Genomic DNA, 19,232 nt, shown 5'->3' with positions numbered 1-19,232 from the left:
TAATATTGCCCCGGTTTGGAAATATCATAGATCTGGTGCTGATGCACAGAGCAGTCAGGTGGGTAGTCTCCACGTGACCCGAGTTTACTTTCAGTGATTTTGCTGGTTCCTCTTCGTTCATTGCTGTCACATTAAATGAAAACAAAACGGATTTCTGTGAGCAGCAGCTGCCAAATGAATTAAAAAAAATACATTTGCATAATTACGGAAGGCTAAAATATGTTGTTAGTTTCAGGTTTTATTTGCACGTTTCTGACAGTCGAGCATTAATCGCCTTGCAGAACAATGAAGTTATTTTTGTCGGTTTGCTGAAGAGGTTTGGCTTTTATTAATATTTTGCACAGACGCAGTCAATTTCTTTAAAACAAAGTGTTTAATTTCACACTGTTGGCTAGTTTCAACTGTTTGCTGCATTTCAAGAGCACCTTTTCCATCTTCTAGTTCGAATGGCATTATGCCATAATAAAGAACCAAACATGACATAATACAGTACTGGTGCTCCAAGAAAATTTACATCCGAATCTGGACATAATGATTGTGCACTGTAAGCTGAATTATGCATTTTAGTATGGTTCACGAAATTCCGATGCTCTAGAAGTATCCTTTGATGTCTTGTTTCTTTTATGAGATAATGCAAGATCTTTTAATGTTTTACACGTACGAATATGCGGGCTTCCTGCGTCATCGTAGCTGCGCAGGCGCAATGACGCCTGTTACCTGGCGCCCTCTGGCAACTGCTGAAACGAACCTATTTCTAACAAGTCGCGGGAAAATATTGCGAATTGTGGTTTGAAAAGCGTAACTTTCAAAGTAAATTTCCTTTTACGCAAGATGAACTGTGTGCGGGAATGTAGGAAGAATTTCTTAAATCACAGAGCGTTTGACTCATTTTAAAATCAACTCTTTGAGGACAAACATTTAGAAGAATTTTGAGCCCAGAAGATCAGACATTTACGTCGTTATTAAAAATTTTACTGGCACTTTTGTGTGATGTATCTTAAAGTGTAAGACACGCAAAAAGATCAGCATTACATATGGAAGCTTAGCTTCTCTTGCAGCTTAATTATCTTAGAGACCAATATTATTTATGAAAGCTTTGTTTTTCTTGTAGCAACACTATATATATTAATTTCAACCATTAACTACATCACGTGTCCTATGCTGTCATCAGCTGGCGGGATCACGTGACACGAGCCACGACCGGCTTACAAAAGCGCATCGCAATCTCAATTTCATTGCTTCGGAAAGTTACATGCACTGTTTGGTGGAATTCAAATTTATACCTCCGTAACACGAAAAAATGCAGCGTACGTGTTGGTGCACATCAAAGGTCTTTGCAAAGCGTGTTTTTCCCCCCCTGGGTTTTGTTTTCTAAAAGTGCCGGCAAATTCTACGCCTGTGTAGAAAATCGTAAACATTCTAAGGACTGATAAGTTTTACAGTGCCGAGGAAAAGTATACTATCACTTAAAACGGAAAAAGTGTATTTTCAACTGGGAAATCCGGGAAAAATTCTGGAATTTTTTTCCCTCGTCCACGTATACACCCTGCACGAGAATCGACTAATCTTTTTGGTCTGCAGAACGAAAACTGAATCTAATTTAATCTGTAATCGAAGAAAGGCGAAGATCGGGTTTCGTCGAGCTCGGACACGGTACGATAATCGCGCGTCTCCCTCCGGTACAGAAAGTCTACGCGGTGGTGGACCTGTACGGCAAGGCGGTGTCGGTGGCGGTGACGAGCGTGGGCGGGCGCGCGGGGGCGGTCCCCGCCTCGCCCGGCCCGGTCGGCGTGCCACCCCTCGCCGCGCCCGAGATGGCTTCCTCGCTGACGGCCGGCGGCACCGGCAACGGCGCCGACGGGGAGGACGGCGACGGCGAGGACGCGGCGGGCGGCAGCGGCAGCGGCAGCGGCGGGCCGGACGACAGCCTGCGCTCCAGCCGGCTGCACGACTCGCTCGAGATCCTCCTGGACACCGCCGAGCCGGCACAGCCCGCAGCCGACAGGGCTCCACTGTGAGTGTGCCGGCAGCTGCACTGCTCAGTTACAGACTCAACTGTTTTATCAGCCGATTTGTTTTCACCACGTAACGCCTGCTGTTTACGTCCTCCTTCATTGCTGAGCGATGTATCACTTTTCGTTCTGACGCCGCAACTCTTCCTTTCCTATATCTTTACTACTTTTTATCTATATAAATGATGAACTATTGGTTTTACCTTTTAACAACTTTTTAATAACTGTCGAAGTATTACAGGCACCGGGTCCCACCTAATGTGTCACCTGCCTATACGTTTTACACGAACCTTTTTAAGACTCGATTGATCTGTTTACAAAGGGAAAGCAGAATATCTCTTCCTCTGACGTCCTCGCGGCCCGGGCTCTTCCGTGGCTCGCGGTAATTTGCGGCATTCGTTTTATTCCTCGCCCACTTGCCGCTACATCGAACTTTCGTGGTGATTGTTGGGCGACATCTTCCACGTTATCTGCGACATAAATAAACTTTCTTCCCACAGTATTTCTGTAAACCCAAAAAACACACTTAAAGAATATAATAATAATAATAATAATAACAACTGTTCTTACAATTATTCATATAACTCTTGGTCAATTTAATGAGGGGTGGGACAGGCCTAAGCCTTGTGACACCACACAGAGTTACTTTAAATGTTCGGGACTGCAAATTTCTACATTTGACAAAATGCAAGAAATGGTATCCCAGACCTACACAGTCGGAATCGGTCAGCTCTTACAAATACGTGGATGCGACAATTTGTGGGTACGAGATATCGAACGGTCGCACGGGTGCAGTCGTAGTGAAACTGTAATACGTCAGTAGCTGTCCGGTCACATTAAGCTGACCACTGCCCTTGTACGAAGTCAGTGTGCAGTAACACAGTAACAACTCGCAGATGGCAGGAGGCGGCATTAGCAGTATAGGCCGCACGGAGCATCTCGGGAGGACACGGGAAACGGTGCATTTGTCGTCTAAATGTGCAGACGGAGCAATTTATCTGACGTCCGAAAGGGCACGGTCGTCGGCTTTCGGGCCGAGGGTGGAAGTTCTTTCTGTACGGCTAAGTTGTAGACTATTTGCGTGCCACCACTACCGTGTGTGGCAAAATGGTGCCGAGGCGGGAATGTCGCGTCACGGGCGACAGGTGACGGGGGCAGACGGTGGCTGCTGAGGTGTCTTTGGACAAATAGGTGTGAGACTGTCGAGCAACTGGTTGCACGGACAAACCGACGGACTACCGACAGTGTCTCTGCGACAAGCGTTCGGCGGACGTCTCCTCGTTCACTCCCTTCTTGCAGTCTGAGGAGGATGTAGAAAAACAGTTGTGCAGCCCATTCTAGAATATTCTTCTAATATATGGGACCTGTACCAAATAGGACTAACAGGGGACATTGAACGTATATGAAAAACAGCTGCTCAAATGGTGACACGTTTCTTTGACCTGTGTGGTCTATTTCCGTATTATGTTTAGCCAGATTCGGGACATTTCCAAATAATTTCACAAAAATTCAGTACTACGAATAAAAGTCGGGGCATGACAAAATTGTCTTCAGTATACGTTAATAATAATTTATTTTCACATAATGTACCTGCTGCTCTTGAGATGTTAAAAACACTGTTTCGTGTACTATTTGCATGTAAATATAAACACAAATCTGCATTGGACATGAATTTACAGACTCATTGGTACTTCAGTGCTACTTCTTAATGGTGTGTATTACACACTAAAAGTTTTTTTTTTTTTCTGTAATAATCACATTGTACAGAGGCTAACAAATGTGATTTTATCATTGTCAGAGCATTTACAGAACTTCAGTCTGCTTTTCTCAACTCTCAAGTGTCTACAAATCTTTAATTATTGAAAACATCCCTTGGATGGATGCAGTAGAACACAAATGTTAGTGAAAATTCAACACAGCTTCACCGATAGGTTGTTACCAATTTTTGATCTCAAAGCGTTAAATTGAAGTGCAGCTTTGTTTGACGAACTTCATGTAATGTGACTCTTCAATTTCTCCAGGCGTATTTTATGACTAAATAAGTCTCGGGTGAACAGCCCGGTATGAGTGTGTCTTATGCACACTCATACCAGGCTGTTCACTTGACATTTATTTCGTCAAACTTCAGGTAAATTACTATTTCGGTGCATTCTCATTGTTCGCTACAAAATTCCCACCACAAACTGTACACTCGGCCTTCTGTTTAATAAACGAGGATTCTCGCTGTGTCTTACTGTGTCTTACTGTTCACTTTGCATTTCTGTTTTCAGTTTATTAAACTCACATCCCTGAGCACTGGAAACATTTAAACTACTGTACAACAGTACAATACACCAAAGCTGGGACACACGCAGTTGTTTATGAGACTGCAATATCGTCGATTTTCTGAAAGAATCGTTATGTTATACTGAACTTGACAATACTGCAACATACATCCTTCTCCATCTGCCTAGTGTATTCATCTCTTGATCTCCCTCTACGATTTTTACACCCCCACCCCACCCCACCCCCTCTCACCCGCACTTCCATCCAGTACTAAGTTGGTGATCCCTCGACGCCTCAGACCGTGTCCTATCAACCAATCACTTATTCTACTCAGGTTGTGTCACAGATCAGAGTTTTCTCCCCTCTGCCATTCAGTACCACCTCATTAGTTACATGACCTAACCATCTAATCTTCAGTATTCTTATGTAGCACCACATTTCAAAAGCTTCCATCCTCTTCTCATCTAAACTGTTTATTGTCCATGTTTCACTTCTGTACATGGCAACACCCCAACCAAATATCTTCACAAGAGACTTCCGAAGACTTAAATCTATGTACGGAGTTAACAATATTCTTTTCTTCAGAAACTCTTTCTTTGCCATTGCCATGCTACATTTTACATCCTTTCTTCTTCAGCCGCCATCAACTTAATTCCGTTATCCTGGTTTTATGTTGTCGATGTTTATTTCATATACTCCTTTGAGGACACCGCCCATTCCATTCAGCTGCTCTTCCAACTCTTTTGCCGTCTCCGCCAGAGTTACAGTGTCTTCGACAGACCTCAAAGTTTTTACCTGTTGTCACTTAACTTTAAATCCTACTCCCTTCTTTGGTTTCTTGTACTTCTATACACTTCGTATGTTTTACATAAATGTATGGCCAAGGTCTAAAAATAAATAATATCCTAATTTTGTAGGGTGCTGTAGATGGGAGATTAGTCTGCTGAAACCGATAAAGCAAAATAAAAATACCTGTCGAAGTGTTTTCCTTGACAGTTTAGGGTTTTATGTAGTTGCTGGACCACTACTCATAGTTGGAGCCGAGTCAGAACACTCCACGAGATCTTTCAGCTGACGTAATATCTGACGTATTTACCTTTTTCTTTTAATCCGGTTGCCGCAGTTGATCGTCTCGAAGTAGAGGTCCTGCTAATCGGTACCTCTGAACTCCCACGTGTATCCGAGGAAAGACTTGACTTCTCCTCGTTTTGCAGCTGTTATTGGAACAAAATAACATAACTTCTACTGGTACTGTCGAAAAGCACATCCTCTACTTCCATTTTACAAGCCTGTATTTCCTCGAACGGGTGTGCACATCATTAGAGTGACTCGTGAATTAGAGAAGAAGACTCACCGTGATGTTCAACGTTACGGTATGTTTCATTTGTCTTACAATCATCTTGTCCTTTGTTTTCATTATTGGAGAGTGGGGTTGCTATCTGACAGTCTGGCCCTGCCCACAGCAGGTGAAGCCGTTTACTCGCCACCACAGCTTGCCATTTTCTCCTATTCCACACCTCCCGTTTGACGTCTGCACTAAGTATAAAAACGCACACCTCTGCACGGTACGTGTTCTGTGACTTACTCCCTACTTACTATTTTTCTGACACACAAACATAACAGAGACTTCAGTCATCAATAGAACATTCTCTTTCTCTGTTTACAACAGTTTGCCAATGCCGGGGTGACTTCTCGATTCGGTGACTGTGGAAATCGCAGTCTTTTGAGGCGAAGAACTGCTTCAGCCACGTTCGGAGCCCATTTTCATCCGGAAAGACAGTTCCGTGAAGATTGTCAGATGTTGTTGTTGTTGTTGTTGTTGTTGTGGTCTTCAGTCCTGAGACTGGTTTGATGCAGCTATCCATGCTACTCTATCCTGTGCAAGCTTCTTCATCTCCCAGTACCTACTGCAACCTACATCCTTCTGAATCTGCTTAGTGTATTCAACTCTTAGTCTCCCTCTACGATTTTTACCCTCCACGCTGCCCTCCAGTACTAAATTGGTGGTCCCTTGATGCCTCAGAACATGTCCTACCAACCGGTCCCTTCTTGTAGTCAAGTTGTGCCACAAACTCCTCTACTCCCCAATTCTATTCAATACCTCCTCATTAGTTATGTGATCTACCCATCTAATCTTCAGCATTCTTCTGTAGCACCACATTTCAAAAGCTTCTATTCTCTTCCTGTCTAAACTATTTATCGTACATGTTTCACTTCCATACATCGCTACAATCCAAAAACGCCTTCTTTGCCATTGCCTGTCTACATTTTATATCCTCTCTACTTAGACCAACATCAGTTATTTTGCTCCCCAAATAGCAAAATTCCTTTACTACTTTAAGTGTGTCATTTCGTAATCTAATTCCCTCAGCATCACCCGACTTAATTCGACTGCATTCCATATCCTCGTTTTGCTTTTGTTGATGTTCGTCTTATACCCTCCTTTCAAAACACCATCCATTCCATTCAACTGCTCTTTCAAGTCCTTTGCTGTCTCTGACAGAATTACAGTGTCATCGGCGAACCTCAAAGTTTTTATTTCTTCTCCATGGATTTTAATACCTACTCTGAACTTTTGTCTTGTTTCCTTCACTGCTTGCTCAGTATACAGATTGAATAACATCAGGGAGAGACTACAGCCCTGTCTCACTCCCTTCCCAACCACTGCTTCCCTTTCATGTCCCTGGACTCATAACTGCCATCTGGTTTCATTACAAACTGTAAATAGCCTTTCGCTCCCTGTATTTTACCCCTGCCACCTTTAGAATTTGAAAGAGAGTATTCCAGTCAACATTGTCAAAAGCTTTCTCTAAGTCTACAAATGCTAGAAACGTAGGTTTGCCTTTCCTTAATCTAGCTTCTAAGATAAGTCGTAGGGTCAGTATCGCCTCACGTTTTCCAACATTTCTGCGGAATCCAAACTGATCTTCCCCGAGGTCGGCTTCGACCAGTTTTTCCATTCGTCTGTAAAGAATTCGCATTAGTATTTTGCACCTGTGACTAATTAAACTGATAGTTCGGTAATTTTCACATCTGTGAACACCTGCTTTCTTTGGGATTGGAATTATTATATTCTTCTTGAAGTCTGAGGGTATTTCACCTGTCTCGTACATCTTGCTCACCAGATGGCAGAGTTTCGTCAGGACTGGCTCTCACAAGGCTGTCAGTAGTTCTAATGGAATGTTGTCAACTCCCTGGGCCTTGTTTCGACTCAGGTCTTTCAGTGCTCTGTCAAACTCTTCACGCAGTATCGTATCGCCCATTTCATCTCCATCTACATCCTCTTCCATTTCCAGAATATTGTCCTGGAGTACATCGCCCTTGTATAAACCCTCTATATACTCCTTCCACCTTTCTCATTTCCCCTCTTTGCTTAGAACTGGGTTTCCATCTGAGCTCTTGATATTCATACAAGTGGTTCTCTTCTCTCCAAAGGTCTCTTTAATTTTCCTGTAGGCAGTATCTATCTTACCCCTCGTGAGATAAGCCTCTACATCCTTACATTTGTCCTGTAGCCATCCCTGCTTAGCCATTTCGCACTTCCTGTCGATCTCATTTTTGAGACTTTTGTATTCCTTTTTGCCTGCTTCATTTATTGCATTTTTATATTTTCTCCTTTCATCAATTAAATTCAATATTTCTTCTGTTACCCAAGGATTTCTTCTAGCTCTCGTCTTTTTACCTACTTGATCCTCTGCTGCCTTCACTACTTCATCCCTCAAAGCTACCCATTCTTCTTCTACTGTATTTCTTTCCCCCATTCCTGTCAATTGTTCCCTTATGCTCTCCCTGAAACTCTGTACAACCTCTGGTTCTTTCAGTATATCCAGGTCCCATCTCCTTAAATTTATAACTTTTTGCAGTTTCTTCAGCTTTAATCTACTGTTCATAACCAATAGATTGAGGTCAGAGTCCACATCTGCCCCTGGAAATGTCTTACAATTTAAAACCTGGTTCCTAAATCTCTGTCTTACCATCATATAATCTATCTGAAACCTGTCAGTATCTCCATGGTTCTTCCATGTATACAACCTTCTTTTATGATTCTTGAACCAAGTGTTAGCTATGGTTAAGTTATGCTCTGTGCAAAATTGTACTAGGTGGCTTCCTCTTTCATATTCACCTACTACGTTTCCTTCTCTCCCTTTTCCTACTGTTGAATTCCAGTCACCCATGACTATTAAATTTTCGTCTCCCTTCACTACCTGAATAATTTCTTTTATCTCATCATACATTTCATCAATTTCTTCATCATCTGCAGAGCTAGTTGGCATATAAACTTGTACTGCTGTAGTAGGCATGGGCTTCGTGTCTGTCTTGGGCACAATAATGCGTTCACTGTGCTGTTTGTAGTAACTTACCCGCACTCCTATTCTTTTATTCATTATTAAACCTACTCCTGCATTACCCCTATTTGCTTTTGTATTTATAACCCTGTATTCACCTGACCAAAAGTCTTGTTCCTCCTGCCACCGAACTTCACTAATTCCCACTATATCTAACTTTAACCTATCCATTTCCCTTTTTAAATTTTCTAACCTACTTGCCCGATTAAGGGATCTGACATTCCACGCTCCGATCCGTAGACCGCCAGTTTTCTTTCTCCTGAGAACGACATCCTCTAGAGTAGTCCCCGCCCGGAGATCCGAATGGGGGACTGTTGTATCTACAGAATATTTTACCCAAGAGGGCACCATAATCATTTAATCATACAGTAAAGCTGCATGCCCTTCGGAAAAATTACGGCCGTAGTTTCCCCTTGCTTTCAGCCGTTCGCAGTACCAGCACAGCAAGACCGTTTTGGTTAGTGTTACAAGGGCAGATCAGTCAATCATCCAGACTGTTGCCCTTGCAACTACTGAAAAGGCTGCTGCCCTCTTCAGGAACCACACGTTTGTCTGGCCTCTCAACAGATACCCCTCCGTTGTGGTCGCACCTACGGTACGGCTATCTGTATCGCTGAGACACGCAAGCCTCCCCACCGACGGCAAGGTCCTTGGCTCATGGGGGGGGATTGTCAGGTAAAGAGTGGAAAAGCTGAAACTGAGGCGCGAGATCACGTGAAAGAGCGGAATGACTTGTCTACCCAACTCGTGTACAGTGTTTCCTGTCAGTGTAGCAGAATGCGCGCAGGCGTTATCGTGAAGTTGCGTCACTTCACGCGGTCTCCCCAGTCACCGTTCTCGGATTGCATCTGCGAGACATCTCAGTTGTCGGCAATAAATGTCGGCAGTGACGGTTACACCTCGAGAAAGCAATTCGTAGTACACCACTTTCAGTGCTCCTCGGCTGCACAACATTATCTTTTGTGAATGTGGGCAGGTCTCTGTACGGCGAGTTGCTGCTCTGTTTGAACTCGACCGTTCCTTTATTTTATTTACGTTAGCATAAAGTCCGAGACTGTAGCACTGTCGTGCAAAACAGACACACTACGAACTTATGCGCCGACCTAACAATTGGTGATCGTAAAGTTGATTATTTCTAAAATGATCTAATAATGTCGGCACACGAAGTGTGTATATGTCGTATGTCGTAATGCCCAGTGAACCGACGGGGTCGGAAGGCGACACCTGCGAAGACGTCCCGGTCGTCAGGGAAGCCGCGGCGGACGACGGCGCCGCGGAGCTGGCAGTGGGCGCCGCGCCGGCAGAGGACCGCTTGGAGAGGACGAAGGGCTCCGCCGGCGCGTCGTCGTCCGACAAGGGCCAGCTGTCCTCCAGACAGGTGAGTGCGGAGACCGCGCCCCTCCCGTAGCTGCCGGCCGTGCCGCGTGTACCCGTCACCGAGCCGCTTCGTTCACCCGGCCTCGCCTTTCCTGGGCAACTCGTGCCGGTCTACCGTATCTTCCTTCATCGGCGGCGATGTCGTTGTTGCCGTGAGGCACCGTTACACCAAGTGGAAAGGCGTACCAATCTTAGAGCACGAGATACGGTAACCTTAAGTCATTGACAACACACAATGGTCACGGTAGCACCTGATTCCAGAATAGCTGCAGTAGTTAGGATCTACCAATTACCCCCTCTCGACCAGGTCTCCGAAACTTAACTCGTAACGAGATCCCTTCGAAGCAAATTGTCATAACGATCGTCAATAAAGGCTTTGTACAACGATAAGAAATGTTACAGTTTATGGAATAATAACAGATACGACCAAACTGTCTTGTTTCTTCCGTTTTATTTAACGTAACTTTGTTCAGTTTTATTTCGCATTCCCCACTCATTCCCACTCTGATGTGGAGTATATGCGAGTGCCTGAACCCTAACTCCCAAGTTCCATCGAAACCCTTCAATGAACAGTTTTGACAATGTTGACTGGAAAACACTCTTTCAAATTCTAAAGGTGGCAGGGGTAAAATACAGGGAGCAAAAGGCTATTTACAATTTGTTCATAAACCAGATGGCAGTTTTAAGGGTCGAGGGGCACGACAGGCAAGCAGTGGTTGGGAAAGGAGTGAGACCGGGTTGTAGCCTCTCCCCGATGTTATTAAATCTGTATATTGAGCAAGCAGTAAAAGAAACAAAAGAAAAGTTCGGAGTAGGTATTAAAATCCCAGGAGAAGAAATAAAAGCTTTGAGTTGAACGGAATGGACAGTGTCTTGAAAGGAGGATATAAGATGAACATCAACAAAAGCAAAACGAGGATAATGGAATGTAGTCGAATTAAGTGAGGTGATGCTGAGGGAATTAGATTAGGAAATGAGACACAAAGTAGTAAAGGAGTTTTGCTATTTGGGGAGCAAAATAACTGATGATGGTCGAAGTAGAGAGGATATAAAATGTAGACTGGCAGTGGCGAGGAAAGCGTTTCCGAAGAAGACGGATTTGTTAACATCGAGTATAGATTTAAGTGTCAGGAAGTCGTTTCTGAAAGTATTTGTATGGAGTGTAGCCATGTATGGAAGTGAAACGTGCACGATAAATAGTTCGGACAAGAAGGGAATAGAAGCTTTCGAAATGTGGTGGTACAGGGGAATGCTGAAGATTAGATGGGTAGATCACATAACTAATGAGGAGGTACTGAATAAAATTGGGGAGGAGTGTGTGGCACAACTTGACCAGAAGAAGGGACCGGTTGGTAGGACACACTCTGAGGCATCAAGGGATGACCCATTTAGTATTGGAGGGCAGTGTGGAGGGTAAAAATCGCAGAGGGAGACCAAGAAATGAATACACTAAGCAGATTCAGAAGGATGTAGGTTGCAGTAGGTACTGGGAGATGAAGAAGCTTGCACAAGATAGGGTAGCATGGAGAGCTGCATCAAACAAGTCTCAGGACTGAAGACCACAACAACAACAACGTGTGTAGAGTCCACTCTTACTGTTAGGAGATTGTTTGAACGGAAGTTTCCAGGTGTTAGAGTTCAGAGTTGGATGGAGTTTACAAATTAGTGAGAAGATTTCACGAAACGGGAAGTGTTCGAGATGAGAAACTTAAATGACGAAGTACGGTGCTCGCAGGAGCGTGTCACGATGACATTGCGTACCACCTGGAAAATTCCTGTAAAAAGGTCTCTCGGACATCTTTTGCAGCAAACACAAATATTGTACACCTCTGTACAGAGAGATGTTATCCTGAAACGGATCCTTACCTTATTCGGGCTTTAGACGAAGCTCGTTTCCATTTACATAGATACGTCGGTTCCCAAAACTGTCGACATAGGAGTGCAGATAGGCCTGTCACGTTTTACGAGGAACCCCTTCGCAATCAGGAAATAGGAGTGGGATGCACAGTTAGTGGTGACAGAATAATGGGCCCAATTTTCTTTAATGACACTGTTACGAGCAAAATATATGTGCGAAGCATTTTGTGACCAGCTTTTAATGAACTGAATGAAAGAGAACGAAGCTTCGCATTTTTCGACAGGATTTGGCGAGGGCCGATACGGCCGATGTTTCTTACCGCACAATTCGCGATGTGTTCGGCGAAAGAATGATTAGTAACAGTATGTGACCGGCTAGAAGCCACGATTTAACTCAGTGTAATTTTTTATTTGCGGGGTGCACTGAAGGACAAAGTGTATGTGACAAATCCTCATCCGATAGAGGAACTCGAGGATAATATCCGTGAATCGGTTAATTCGATATCTCGGAGAGAATTACATCGTGTGATTAATAATTTCTCAATATCCTTTTCTTTTTTACGGTGACGTGTCAGAGACAAGTCAGACACATTTTAACATTTCGACATGCACTTGAGAATGGCTTCGAAGCTGAAACCTTGACTGTGTAAAATAAATGAACAATTAAGAGTCAAATGTCAGAAATTTCTATCAAAAAATTCTATTAGAGTGTGGCCCCCCTGTGCAAGAAAGCTCACGAAGAGCACTTTGTTTGTGAAGCATTTGGTTTGAGGTTCATCTTAGATTCTTTCAGGTGGGAAAGTGCCACAGCTGATATTTTTATCCAGTAAAATTACAATCAGAGTTTTATATGCACAGCTGCTATTCTGTTTCTACAGGGTGAAGCGAAATTTGCGCACTCGGGCTTCGCAGTGCGACTCCTCCGTGCCGGCGATAAAAAAATGTCACACAAAATTTCATGTGGCTGAAAAACGATGTTAAAGAGTGGCAATATGGCATCACTGTGACCACATGTACGGTAACTATCTCTAACAGCACAAATAAGTAGTGCTGTACAGTCGGTGCAGTGGATCGAGTTTTGGGTTAGCGTGCAGGAGGTCGACGGTTCGATCTCGGGTTGAGGAGAGGGTTTTTTATTTGGTAAATGTAGTCCAGGTGGTACGGTATCTGGCATCTTAATTGGCAACAGCGATTGTAGCGGGTCCTCTAGAAAACATTTGCACTTACATACTACAATCGTAGAGATGGAAGATTGGTCAGCCCTTTCCACGTTGTAGGCACGATTTTATTCTATGTATTCTCCTCCAGTGATCTCATCGATTAGTACCAACTATTATTCTTGCCTTATTTTTAGGGCCTATGTTACCAGTAGAACTAGCAACATTCTTTGCCAGTAATATCCAAACTTGATTACTATTTGCGTGTGTTATCACCGTGGTCCCAATAATTACGACTTTCGACGCTGTTTAGTACATATCTAAATGCATTATTATTATTATTATTATTATTATTATTATTCTATCAATGGGATTGTGGAAACCTCGTGTCTATTACTGTTAGGCAAACAGTGTAATTTGAAACCCAAATTTCACAATTATGTACAGAACAATCTCTCTCTCTCTCTCTCTCTCTCTCTCTCTCTCTCTCTCTCTCACACACACACACACACACACACACACACACACACACACACACACACACACACACACATATATATATATATATATATATATATATATATATATATCTAAAAAGAGCTGGCAGGTCGATAGACACACAAACAAACACAAACATACACACAAAATTCTAGCTTTCGCAATCAACGGTTGCCTCGTCAGGAAAGAAGGAAGGAGAGGGAAAGACAAAAGGATGTGGGTTTTAAGGGAGAGGGTAAGGAGTCATTCCAGTCCCGGGAGCGGAAAGACTTACCTTAGGGGGAAAAAAGGACAGGTATACACTCGCGCGCACACACACACACATATCCATCCGCATGTGTGTGTGTGCGAGTGTATACCTGTCCTTTTTTCCCCCTAAGGTAAGTCTTTCCGCTCCCGGGACTGGAATGACTCCTTACCCTCTCCCTTAAAACCCACATCCTTTTGTCTTTCCCTCTCCTTCCTTCTTTCCTGACGAGGCAACCGTTGATTGCGAAAGCTAGAATTTTGTGTGTATGTTTGTGTTTGTTTGTGTGTCTATCGACCTGCCAGCGCTTTTGTTTGGTAAGTATCATCATCTTATATATATATATATATATATATATATATATATATATATATATATATATATATATATATGAATATAATAGAGGGAAACGTTCCACGTGGGAAAAATATATCTAAAAAGAAAGATGATGAGACTTACCAAACAAAAGCGCTGGCAGGTCGATAGACACACAGACAAACACAAACATACACACAAAATCTAGCTTTCGCAACCAATGGTTGCCTTGTCAGGAAAGAGGGAAGGAGAGGTCTTTCCCTTAGCGGAGGTTGAGGCCTGGCGGATAACGATAAGAGAGGATATACTGAAGGCCAAGTTCCCATCTCCTGAGTTCTGACAGGTTGGTGTTAGTGAGAAGTATCCAGATAACCCGGACGGTGTAACACTGTGCCAAGATGTGCTGGCCGTGCACCGAGGCACGTTTAGCCACAGGGTGATCCTCATTACCAACAAACACTGTCTGCCTGTGTCCATTCATGCGAATGGACAGTTTGTTGCTGGTCATTCCCACATAGAACGCTTCACAGTGTAGGCAGGTCAGTTGGTAAATCACGTGGGTGCTTTCACACGTGGCTCTGCCTTTGATCGTATACACCTTCCGGGTTACAGGACTGGAGTAGGTGGTGGTGGGAGGGTGCATGGGACAGGTTTTACACCGGGGACGGTTACAAGGGTAGGAGCCAGAGGGTAGGGAAGGTGGTTTGGGGATTTCATAGGGATGAACTAAGAGTTTATTTAGATTAGGTGGACGGCGGAAATACACTCTTGGTGGAGTGGGGAGGATTTCATGAAGGGAACTTGCTCTTCAATATATCCTATCTTCCCGTTATCCACCAGGCCTCAATCTCCACTAATTTCAAGTTGCCGCCACTCATACCTCACCTGTCTGATGAGACTGGGGTTGCTTCCGGGTTCCTGTTCCGTCAGCTTTGCGACCGGTGTGTGAGGAGACACCCTCCTCCCTGCTGTCGAATAAATAATCGACAGAAATTAAACTCGAAGAAAGTGCACTTGTTTACCTTACATTATTAAGTAAGTGCAGCTGGTTATTAGGAGATACGTAGAACGAGGGGAAGGCAGCCGCTCTGCCTACGCCTACGCCTACACCTACCTACATACATCAATCTTCTATATGTGGGTGGTCATCATTCCCTTATTTTGCATTTTATCATCATCAGCATCTGATTATGCCTTTCAGCGTTCAGTCTGGAGCATAGTCCCCCTTATAAAATTTCTCCATGATCCCCTATTCAGTGCTAACATTGGTGCCTCTTCTGATGTTAAACCTATTACTTCAAAATCGTTCTTAACCGAATCCAGGTACCTTCTCCTCGGTCTGCCCCGACTCCTCCTACCCTCTACTGCTGAATCCATGAGTCTCTTGGGTAACCTTGCTTCTCCCATGCGTGTAACATGACCCCACCATCTAAGCCTGTTCGCCCTGACTGCTACATCTATAGAGTTCATTCCCAGTTTTTCTTTGATTTCCACATTGTGGACACCCTCCTGCCATTGTTCCCATCTACTAGTACCTGCAATCATCCTAGCCACTTTCATATCCGTAACCTCAACCTTATTGATAAGGCAACCTGAATCCACCCAGCTTTCGCTCCCATACAACAAAGTTGGTCGAAAGATTGAACGGTGCACAGATAACTTAGTCTTGGTACTGACTTCCTTCTTGCAGAAGAGAGAAGATCGTAGCTGAGCGCTCACTGCTTTAGCTTTGCTACACCTCGCTTCCAGTTCTTTCACTATGTTACCATCCTGTGAGAATATGCATCCTAAGTACTTGAAACCGTCCACCTATTCTAACTTTGTTTCTCCTATTTGGCACTCAATCCGTTTATATTTCTTTCCCACTGACATTACTTTCATTTTGGAGATGCTAATCTTCATACCATAGTCCTTACGTTTCTGATCTAGCTCTGAATTATTACTTTGCAAACTTTCAATCGAATCTGTCATCACAACTAAGTCATCCGCATATGCGAGACTGCTTATTTTGTGTTCACATATCTGAATCTCACCCAGCCAGTCTATTGTTTTCAACATACGATCCATAAATAATATGAACAACAGTGGAGACTGGTTGCAGCCTTGTCTTACCCCTGAAACTACTCTGAACCATGAACCCAATTTACCGTCAACTCTAACTGCTGCCTGACTATCCATGTAAAGACCTTTAATTGCTTGCAAAAGTTTGCCTCCTATTCCATAATCACGTAGAACAGACAATAACTTCCTCCTAAGAACCCGGTCATATGCCTTTTCTAGGTCTAGAAAACATAGATACAATTCCCTGTTCCACTCTTAACACTTCTCCATTATTTGCCGTAAGCTAAAGATCTGGTCCTGACACCCTCTAAGAGGCCTAAACCCACACTGATTTTCATCCAATTTGTCCTCAACTAATACTCGCACTTTCCTTTCAACAATACCTGAGAAGATTTTACCCACAACGCTGATTAAAGAGATACCTCTGTAGTTGTTACAATCTTTTCTGTTTCCGTGTTTAAAGATTGGTGTGATTACTGCTTCCGTCCAGTCTGATGGAACCTGTCCTGACTCCCACGCCATTTCAGTTATCCTGTGTAGCCATTTAAGACCTGACATTCCACTGTGTTTGATGAGTTCCGACTTAATTTCATCCACCCCAGCCGCTTTACTGCACTGCAATCTACTGACCATTTTCTCCACTTCCTCAAATGTGATCCTATTTCCATCATCATTCCTGTCCCATTGTACATCGAAATCTGAAACATTACTAATCGTATTTTCACCTACATTGAGCAACTCTTCAAAATATTCCCTCCATCTGCCCAAGGCATCCACAGGATTCACCAGCAGTTTTCCTGACCTGTCCAAAATACTTGTCATTTCCTTCTTACCTCCCTTTCGAAGACTGCTAATTACACTCCAGAATGGTTTTCCAGCAGCTTGACCCATAGTCTCCAACCTGTTTCCAAAGTCTTCCCACGATTTCTTCTTGGATGCTGCAATTATCTGTTTGGCTTTGTTTCTTTCTTCAACATAACTTTCTCTGTCTACCTGGTTTCTGGTATGTAGCCATTTTTGATACGCCTTCTTTTTCCTTTTACAGGCTGCCTTGACTGTATGATTCCACCAAGCTGTTTGCTTCATCCTACTTTTACACACTACTGTTCCAAGACATTCTTTGGCCACTTCTAGTACTGTGTCCCTGTACCTCGTCCATTCCTTTTCCAATGACTGTAATTGACTACATTCAACTAACTGGTACCTTTCTGAGATCGCTGTTATGTACTTGTGCCTGATTTCCTTATCCTGAAGTTTCTCCACTCTTATCCTCCTACATATGGACCTGACATCCTGCACTTTCGGCCTCACAATCCCAATTTCACTGCAGATTAAATAATGATCAGTGTCATCAAAGAATCCCCTGAATACACGTGTGTCCCTCACAGCCTTCCTGAATTCTGGTCTGTTATTATATAGCCAATGACAGATCTGGTTCCCTTGCCTTCCCAAGTATACCGGTGAATGTTCTTATGTTTAAAAAAGGAATTTGTGATTACTAAGCCCATACTGGCACAGAAACCCAAGAGCTGTTTCCCGTTCCTGTTGGCCTCCATATCCTCTCCACATTTATCCATAACCTTTTCATACCCTTCTGTTCGATTTCCAATCCTGGCATTAAAATCACCCATGAGCAGAACACTGTCCTTGTCCTTTACTCTAACAACTACGTCACTGAGTGCCTCATAAAAACTATCCATCTTATCTTGATCTGCCCCTTCACAACGCGAATATACTGAAACAATCCTAATTTTCTTGCTAGACACTGTCAAATGTATCCACATCAGTCGTTCGTTTACGTACCTTATTGCAACTACACTGGGTTCCATTTCTTTCCTGATGTAAAGCCGTACACCCCATTGTGCTATTCCTGCTTTGACTCCTGACAGGTACACCTTGTATTCTCCCACTTCCTCTCCTTTCTCACCCCTTACCCGAATGTCACTAACAGCTAAAACGTCCAATCCCGTCTTACTTGCAGCCTCTGCCAGCTCTACCTTCTTCCCAGAGTAGCCCCCATTGATATTAACAGCTCCCCATCTCATTACCATTTGTTTGCCAAGTCGTATCTTAGGAGTCCCTGGTTTGTCAGTTAGAGGTGGGACTCCGTCATCTCCAAAGGTTCGAGGCATTTTGCTCTGATTGTTGCCAGCATCATATTTGAAGTACCAGCGAAGCAGGTTGCTAGCCTTACTTGCCCCGAGTCCCATTGGGTTTTACCCCTAATGGCTGAGGGACTAACCGGTGGATTTGGTAGTCTTTGCCGTCTGAGCACAAAGGTGACCACGACTCAGAATATGTCCGAGACGCCCAGCCTTATTCCAAAGTAAGTGGTATCCCGACTGTCGGGACCACTTACTTGGCCACTCATACGTTGCCCGTGGTTCATGAACTAGGACATGATACCAGGAACCCACACCATGAACCACTTTTCGTCAAAAAATTTCCATTATTTTTATAATTATTAGATGAAAGGGTAATTGCTAGACGAAAAGGATAATTGCTCAATATCTGTCTGTTGCTGCTCCTCAACGAATTTCTCCTTTGCATAGTATTGTGGCTCACGGTAGAAAACAGTGCTCGCGTCTGCCGAGTATGACGAGGCTCGATAATGTAATTTTGGACACTGCTTCCAAATGTTTCTTAATCGGCTTTGTTATTTTCTTCATTGTTCACAAATTACTTTTGAACTGTAAGGAAAACATTAACCATATTTTTACTAGACAAAACCAATTGAATTCACAGTCCAAACTCCACGTCTACTTCCAACTCGCTACTCCTTAACGGACTCTGTGCTCCGTACTATTTGTTGACAGTTACGAAGATATACAAAGATTACATTCAAAGATATTCACTATGTGATCAAACGTATCCGGACACATGCCTGAAAGTGACTTAAAAGTTCGTGGCGCCCTCCGTCAGTAATGCTGGAATTCAGTGTGGTGTTGGCCCACTCTTAGTCTTCATGACAGCTTCCACTCTCGCTTGCATACGTTCAGTCAGGTGCTGGAAGGTTTCTTGGGGAATGGCAACCCATTCTTCACGGAGTGCTGCACTGAGGAGGGGTATCGATGTTGATCGGTGACGCCTAGCACGA

The 19,232-nt window shown here is 43.6% G+C and overlaps 1 protein-coding gene across 1 annotated transcript in view; it reads left to right on the top strand.

The window, feature by feature from the left end:
* The window catches only part of LOC126108819 (neuralized-like protein 4), a 339,970-nt gene that overhangs the window by 223,212 nt on the left and 97,526 nt on the right, over positions 1–19,232 (top strand). The window contains exons 21-23 of the mRNA XM_049914183.1: positions 1,686–1,807; positions 1,898–2,014; positions 9,821–10,001. Of these exons, the coding sequence (XP_049770140.1) occupies positions 1,686–1,807; positions 1,898–2,014; positions 9,821–10,001 (420 nt within the window). The remainder of the gene's footprint in view (positions 1–1,685; positions 1,808–1,897; positions 2,015–9,820; positions 10,002–19,232) is intronic.

This window comes from Schistocerca cancellata, chromosome 11, assembly GCF_023864275.1.
Source record: "Schistocerca cancellata isolate TAMUIC-IGC-003103 chromosome 11, iqSchCanc2.1, whole genome shotgun sequence".
In the NCBI taxonomy this organism is placed as follows: Eukaryota; Metazoa; Arthropoda; class Insecta; order Orthoptera; family Acrididae; genus Schistocerca; species Schistocerca cancellata.
Note: the sequence above shows the minus strand (reverse complement) of the source record. Positions and strands in the feature narration are given on the sequence as shown.